This window comes from Azolla caroliniana, unplaced genomic scaffold, assembly GCF_043228905.1.
Source record: "Azolla caroliniana isolate FFs.n. ecotype wild unplaced genomic scaffold, voAzoCaro1.0.p SCAF_4, whole genome shotgun sequence".
Classification (NCBI taxonomy): domain Eukaryota; kingdom Viridiplantae; phylum Streptophyta; class Polypodiopsida; order Salviniales; family Salviniaceae; genus Azolla; species Azolla caroliniana.
In genome coordinates, this window is record NW_028230439.1 from 3,453,934 (window position 1) to 3,462,048 (window position 8,115).

Consider the following 8,115-nt stretch of genomic DNA (forward strand, 5'->3'; position numbering starts at 1 on the left):
AGTTGCACGCTACCAACAACACACTAGGACCCCACCCCAACTTTCATATGGGTGGATGGTGGGGCTCCCTTCCATTCACCTCAAAACATGGGAGAGACATAACCAACCTGGCCTTTCTAGCGTTTTGAGACACTTTTTCCCTGTTTCGCCGACCTCCAAATGGATGAGATTCCACATGAATTTGATTATGGTTCCTTGAATCACCAAATGGGAGAGGTCTTGGACAAACATAATGACATTCTCATGTCTACAACCTACGGCTTTGTAATTTGTTATATCTTGAACTTTTTGATGATTCCAACCCAAATATGACAACTTATAAGCTACTAGTTCTTCTCTTTTATTGTCCATTAATTTATTAGTCTTGACTCTTCACCCATTGGTTTGAGATTTTTATGAAAAAGTTCAATGACAAATTCAATGCATTGGTGAAACCATAAATTTTTTTTTCATCAAGTAACCATCATAGTCTTTTTATTCATTTATTCAAATTGTTTTTAGTCTCTCTTCTCCATGCTTCAATTTGTATTGGAAGAAAAGGCATCATTAGTATACATGGATTTGGAGTTTAAACCCCACTTGTGTTTTAGAGCATCTAATTAGTCTAGAACATGGAGAAAAAATGCTCCAAGATTCTATTTAGTTGAAAATTGAAATTGCCCTTGCATTACGCATGTTCAAAATAGAACTTAGAACATAACGACGTGATCACAAGAGTGAGGTGAGCCTACCTTCAAGTTGACAAGGGATCGGTCATGAACCTAACAAAGTAGTTACCATCACTCTGTTTGATCAAAGAAAAAAGATTGTGGTCAAAGTTAACCCTCCCCCAAAACACACGGAGAAGATTGTCGCGATACAGATTCCAAAACTTTGTGAGAGATTCCAAGTTTGGTGTCAATATCAAGGATTTCAAAGGTAAACAAATTTAGTTGGACATGTGAAGGAAAAGTTTCCAAATGTTAAGTTTTGGGCTAAGTTAGAATTAGCTACAAACCCTGCTAACTTCTGTCTATGCCACCCACCCACCCACCCACACACACAAATAGATACATATCATATCATATCATATATATATATATAGTACATATCAGACTTCTCTTTTGACTAATTTAAGTTTAAAAAAAAACAGAAGAAAGAGCTCCATCATTTTGCGAAAACATAAGGGGGAACGAACATATGAGCAGAAGTCCCAGATCGGGGGGGTGTGCGGGGTATATACGAGATGAAGTCCCCCGGATGGGGTTTTGGTCGCGTGTGCGTGCACACACTCTCCCGCATCTTATGTAGTGTGTAATGAATTAAATTACAATAACAAAAAAACAAAGGGAAGATGCTGGGCAAAAAACGTGTAGCTTTTTTGGACCTCCCAAAGAAAAGGGGCGAAAACCCAAAAGGCCAAACCAAAAGAGAGAGAGAGAGAGATAAAAAAATCAAGTTGCCAAGTTGTGTCCAATGAGGAACGCACACATCGGCTAATTTGACTTTTAATGAATATATTTATTTCTCGGGAGGGGAATTTTCTCGGGATAAAAATAAAAGAATTAAACTAAAAAATAAAAAAAATAATTGTTTTTATAGAAAAACAAATTAAAAGCAGCCCGCTTTTTCGGTTGACACGTGAACGAATGGTGTTTCGCGGGGGAGGGCGCTGAAGACGTGGCTAAATGATTGGGGAACACGTGGCGGGGCGGAAAGCGACCTCCGCGCCCGACACGTGGAGGTCATGGACGCCGGGCCCTTTCTCTCTCTCCTCCGCCCTTCTTTTCTGGCACCGTCTCTCTCTCTCTCTCTCTCTCTACAGTTTCTTCTTCGTCTTCTTCTTCTTCTTCTTCTTCTTCTTCTTTCTTTCTTTCTTTCTTTCTCTGGCCTTCTCTGTTTCCTTCGCTTCTCTTCAGTATGACCTCCTTTTCGCCATAGCTGCGCCTCCTCTTTTTCCTTCCTTTCTTTTCTTCTGCTTCCCGCCCCCCCCCCCTCTCTCTCTCTTTCTCTCTGTGGTTCCCTCTTCCATGGCGGCTGAATGCCATAACTTCTTCCACACCTCTGCACCCTCCTCTTCCCCTGCTAGGGTTTCTGCTCTGCACACCCGCGATGGCCATCCTTCTCCTCCTCCTCCTCCTCCCCCTCCCCATGATGGTCTCGAGCTCAGCCTAACCCTCTCTTTGTCGACATCAACACCATGCTCATCCTCATCCTCTTCTTCCTCTTCTTCATCCTCTGCCCTAGCAGAGCGATCCAACTCCTCCGAGAGGCCCTCCTCCACCATGGTAGGGTTTTTGATGCCCTCCCGGGACCAGGTTTGGCAGAACTTGCAGCGGAACGGTGCGGTCTGCGGCGGAGATGATGAATTAGGTCAAATCGACAACGACAAGAACCCGAACATGAGAGACATAAGATCCAACAGCTCTGTATCCGGTGCTTCTGCGCTCAAGCCCACGGCATGGCCGGCACGCAGATCGGCCTCTGTACAGGTCATAATGCCCGTCAGCAGTGATGGCGGCGGTGCCGCCCCTACCCCATCGAGTAGCCAGCCAATGAGAAGTCTTTCCTGCAGCAATGGCGGATCTCCTCTTCTTCACCATAACTGGCACCATAACCAACCTCCTCCTCCTGCACCTCCTTCTCATCATAATAATAATAATCAGCATCATCAGCATCTTAATCATCATCATCAGCATCATCATCATCATCTTAATCTTCATCATCAGCAGAGGAGCATGCCTTGCTTGAACAGTCCTTTCGCAGACCTTGGATCTCTGCTCTTACGGAGCGCTTCCTCATCCGTGCAGACCTCGCGGCCGGAGAGCGGCGGCAACCCGCAGAGGCAGCAGCAGCTGGAGGATGAAGAGGTCCGGAGGAGGAAAGAGATAGCAACCCAGAGGAGGCAGGAGGCGAGGAAGAGGAGGAGATCCCTAATGGAAGAGAAGCAGATGAAGAAAGCCAGGCTCCAGAGCTGCGGCGGCAGCAGCGGGGGGTCAGGGGCAGGGGCAGGGGCAGGGGCAGCAGGAAGCTTGAAGCGGGCCAGTAGTAGCAAGCAAGGCGCAGCAGCAATCCCTGAGGAGAAAGAAAGAGACAGAGAATCCGCAGAGAAGGAGAGATCTCTTCCATGTCCTGCAGGAGCAGCAGCAGCAACACCACCACCACCATCCATGGCGGCGGATTCCTCTCCCGAATCATCATCGAATCCATCTTCTGTCAATCCATCTTCTGTCAAACATGACTATGAAGAATCCAATCATGGGGGCTTTACGGATCATCAGCAACAGAAGGCATCAGAGCCATCATCCCTAAAGCTCCCATTAGATGTCTCTGCGCAAGAAGCAGGTAAAGGCGAAGTGGAGCACCATGGCCATGATGAGCATCATCGCGAAGAGGCGGCGGCGGAAGAGACAAAGAAAGAGAATAAGCCAGCATTCTTATTGCCGCCCTTACATCGGTCCGGCTCCGGCTCCGGCTCCGGGGCCGCAACTATGAACCAGCAACTCCTCTTACCGAGTGTAGTCCCGGACGGCCCTCCTTCGGCCGTGGGCTCGTCTTATAGCTTCTTGGGCGGCGCCACGAGGCCGCCACATCCGCACGAAAGCTCTTCCTCCATGTCTACCACCACAACTTTGGATGTAATGAACCCGCCTCCGAGCAACATAATCAAGAGGCAACGGAGCTGGCCTGGCCCGATGATGCCCGCCCATGCCCATGCCTCGACCCCGACCCCGGCCCCGACCCCGGCCCCTACTACTTCTAGCCGATTACCCCCTCGCCACTCATGTCAGCAGCATCCCGATCAAAGCATCGCATCCTCCTTAGGCCCGCATCTTGGAGACCCTAGCTGTAAAGCTCAAGCCAAAACGGGAGGCCCCAACCAAGTAGTGCAAGGAGGGAATCCGAATGGGCCGCACCAGCAGCAGCACGAGAGGGCGGTTGTCCGCCACGAGCTCTCGCCCACCTTGTCCCTCCCGGCCAAAGCGGTTGGCGAAAACGGGAGACCGAAGAATGGTGAGTCGTCTTCGTCGTCGTCGTGGCGAAGGGTGACCACGACCGGTCGAGGGCCCAACGGGAAGACCATTTTCGGATTTATGTACATAACCACGTCCCAGCAACAAGTGCCGCAGGTATGGCTCGTGTGCAACTGCCATGGCAAGCATATGTCACCTCTCGAGTTTGTCGAGCACTCGGGGAGTAGCGATCTCTCCCATCCCGAGCGGAACATTGTCGTGAACTCGCTTCCTTTTTTCCCTCAAGTAGCCACGACCCCCGTGTGATGAGATGCCATGGACCCCCCCCCCCCCCAACCGGATTTGTACCCATTCGAAGCTCGAATCACAACATTCCGACCCGAAAGATCGACAAAGGGGTCGAAGTCCCCCCGGAAAGTTCGACAAAGGGGAATCGACTGAGGAGGTTTCAAGATTGTTGCTTCTTTTTTCCTTTCTTTCTTTTTGGCTCCCTTTTCTTCTTCTTTCATCTTTTCTTTTTGGTTGTAAAAGTTTGTGTTATCATATGATAACACTTATATATATATATATGCAATTCAACACTCCCATGTATCACAAGCAATATAGAGGAAATATTTATGGATGGATTGATTAGTTTTACACTATTGCTTTTTTGTGGGTGCTGTTTTCTTGTCTTATGTTTTTGAACGCTTTCATTAGTGAAGGTGAATGTGGAAGGTTTCTTGTTATATGGGTATTTTCTTATAGGTTTTCAGAAAGGCCAAATCGTAGTGTGAAAGCAGAAACAGATGGCCTTCATTTGTTCAGGATAATATCCACAATCATATAGAAAATATCCCATGTCTTCTTAGAAGGGTTTTAGTGGAGTATATTTGATGGACTATGTCAATACAATTCATGAGGTGTGAATGCCATGATTCTATCCACTTTTATTATGCATTACTAAGTACTTTAAGAGATCAAAATTCATATGTGATTCATGTGCACATTCATGTATGTCCCACGAACGAAATGATAGATCTTTTTTTTTATGTCTACCCTTGCACTTGATGCGAAGCTTTGAACATTTTATAAGGAGGATGGTACACACATTCACGACGATTCAAATGATCATTTGCAAACATGATGTATCTATAACATGGAGAAGCAAGAGAAAGACTCATTGAAGTAATCACTAATTCATAAAGAATTAGTGGCATCTCAAGGACATTTCAAGAATTAGAGGACATTACATCAAGACTTAAAATGGAGCAAATCTTTTGGTGGTAAGAAAAGAAGAAGATGGCCCAAGAGCATTGATGACATGAAACTTCCATGTGGTAAGGATACAATGCAAGATGTGTGTGCTATATACCCCATTGGCTTGGTTCCATGTGTTATGATGTCCTAGACACCTTTATTGACAAATTTGAGAAGTGATTTTATTGTTCATCAAACCTCTCTAGCCATTGGATGACCAACATGTACTTTTGTTATGTGGGTAGGATTTAGTTAATTATGTTATACCCTTTGTATTTATGGATGTATATGTAGGTAAAAGGGTAGTATGGATCCATTAGTATTTCTCCACAATGTAGATGTGTGGCTACGGCTTGAACTTGGCTTATGTGTGGTTGAAAGGGTTCTATATGTTTTGAGGTTCTCCCCATGCAAGAGTAGTTGGGTAGTGTAAATGTGTAATATAGGATTGCCACATCCTATGCATGTGGCATATTCCCTTGTATTGACAATGGCATTATTATGTTGGTTTTGACGTGCTTGCATTTTGTGTCTCGTAGTTATGATCCCTAAAATGGGTTTTGATACATATAATCCTTTGGAGTCAAAGTTGAATGTACCTTTGAGTCCCCTCGAAATAGTACATCCAAATGCCATGCAAATATGTTTACTTGAGCTATGTATTTTGTACGATATTGTGCATGACCTCTTTTGATGGTAAGCCCTTTCATGTTTTCTGGAACTTGACACTTCCTTTATGGAGTAAGAACTTCATGCCCTCATGTTTTCTATCATAGGCCCACACTATTGATTCGAAGGAAGGTTTTTTTGGCATCTATCCCACATGGGATCTCTCATTCAGGGTTCTTGTCTCCGTCCATGTGTATTGAAAGTACATTATATCCTTCATCATCATTGATAGTAAAATCTCATGTGTAACTTCACATATGACTCAACATTATGTTTTTATGTTAATTTTTCAAAGCAATAGTGATGATCAACCTAATGTAATTTCAATATTATGCGAGAGGTACTGTGTATCTAAGATGGCTTATCTCTATTTGATACTTGCCTTTCACCTTAAAGATTTCAAACGGTGGTTTTGTATTGGGAGTCAAATTTTGTGACATTTGTAATTGCCGAAGTCATAGACGTATGAATTTATTATTTCAGAAATTGTAAGTTATATGGCCAAGTTGTTGATAAATTAATCCATATATATGAAGTAAAATGGCATCTTTTTATGCCACCTAGTTTGAGCTATGAAACTTTTATATGAACAATGGACATCATCAAAATAGTTATTCATCATGGTGATACTAATAAATAATAGGGACATGACTTTCTAAGGCAAATATTCTTGGTTGGGCCATTACTTATTCTATATTGATCATATATCTATGAAAAAGCACTACAATACACATGTAAATTGTAGGAGATCACAAAAAATGCAAGATAGCTTTGGAACAACACAAACCTTTTTCATGTAAAAAGAGAGAGTGAAGAAGTATAGATCTTATTTTCCATGGTCCTAATACTTACCACCATGGGAGAAAACTAAAAAGCTAATATTTTTATTTGATTTAAGCTGGTGCCACTTTTGAAGACATTGGTTGGATTACAAACATGCGTGCACACATCAAGACTAGGAAAAAGCGAGATAGATTCGTTCACACTTGTATCAAACTCGACCCAATAACACCAAATGTTATTAATGTACAATACATATACCATGTATTTTTGCATTCGGATAAGATGTCTACACTTTTGGCGTGCTATGCGTTTATACTTTAGAGTTCATTGGAATGTATTTTAGAAGGCATATGATTTATAGGGGCAATAATTTGAGGTCTCTTACATTCATCATTTTTTTCTCGTAGTCATCATTACTACGAATAGTACATGTGATTGGTTTTGCTAATGTACTCTTCTCGAACTTTGTTTGTATTCTTGGTTATGCTGGGTAACATTATGTTATGTATGCAGCTCATAAGGTCTTGACGCGTGCATACCTTCACAAACATTCGTCTTGTTACAATATTGTTATAAGGTTAGTTCCTCAATGAATATTTCAATGGCAAATTAAATATTGTTTTATATGGTTAAAAGTAGAATGCATAAGTATTTTTTGCAAGTATAAGAAGCGTACGTGCAAAGGAAGATGGCTCTTTCTTTGGCTCTCGATATAATTGATTGAGTCTTGAATGATCACATTGACATTGGTGGAAATAATTGAATAGATTTTTGTCATGTTTATTAATTGTTTTGGATTGTCATTCTGCATAGCATTATAATAGGTGTAATGATTGATTCAAGAAAATATAATACAGAAATTTACCAACATACTCTTAAGTTCTGTGAACTCTCGAGATACCTCATATTTTTCAAAACTCCATAATTACCCCTCCCCTCCCCTCCCCTCCCCTCTCCCCTTTGCAATTCCTATTTCTTTAGAAATTGTATAGTATGTATATGTGTATATATATATATATATATATGGAGAGAGAGAGAGAGATTCACGCACATGATATTTGAAGAATTTAAAAGAAGGTTTTGTCAAGTTATAAATAAAGATGTTACATGTTAAAATACATCATATAACACATCGTAGACAATGTCCGGCACCAATTCGGTTGAACAAATTTTACTTTATAGATCTACAAGGTCGCCCCCTATAATTTATATATATATTTTAAGAAGATGCGTGACTGTGTTATGATAGCACTTGCACTTTTGCAACCTTAAGATTGTTAGTTCAAGTATCTAGCAATTTGTTAGGCTCGTTATAACAACTCTTTATCTTTTGAATGCATCTAATAAGCCTAAAGTAAAGGTTTACCAATCAGTTTCAACTTTCTACAACTCAAGGGTTGAAAACAATAATATTTCCTTTAGGCAATGCCAACAAATTAGATGCACATTTAAAGATTACAGAGACAATTAA

The 8,115-nt window shown here is 42.2% G+C and overlaps 1 protein-coding gene across 1 annotated transcript; it reads left to right on the forward strand.

The window, feature by feature from the left end:
* The first annotated feature begins 1,980 nt into the window (after positions 1–1,980).
* LOC147864843 (uncharacterized) lies at positions 1,981–4,592 on the forward strand. Its single transcript, XM_087319018.1, has one exon. The coding sequence runs from the start codon at positions 2,010–2,012 to the stop codon at positions 4,257–4,259; it is 2,250 nt and encodes a 749-aa protein (XP_087175144.1). The 5' UTR covers positions 1,981–2,009; the 3' UTR covers positions 4,260–4,592.
* Positions 4,593–8,115: the final 3,523 nt, after the last annotated feature.

What these genes read in the sequence shown, in the direction of transcription:
- LOC147864843 (XM_087319018.1), top strand. Translation starts at nt 2,010, where the DNA reads ATGGCGGCTGAATGCCATAACTTCTTCCACACCTCTGCACCCTCCTCT.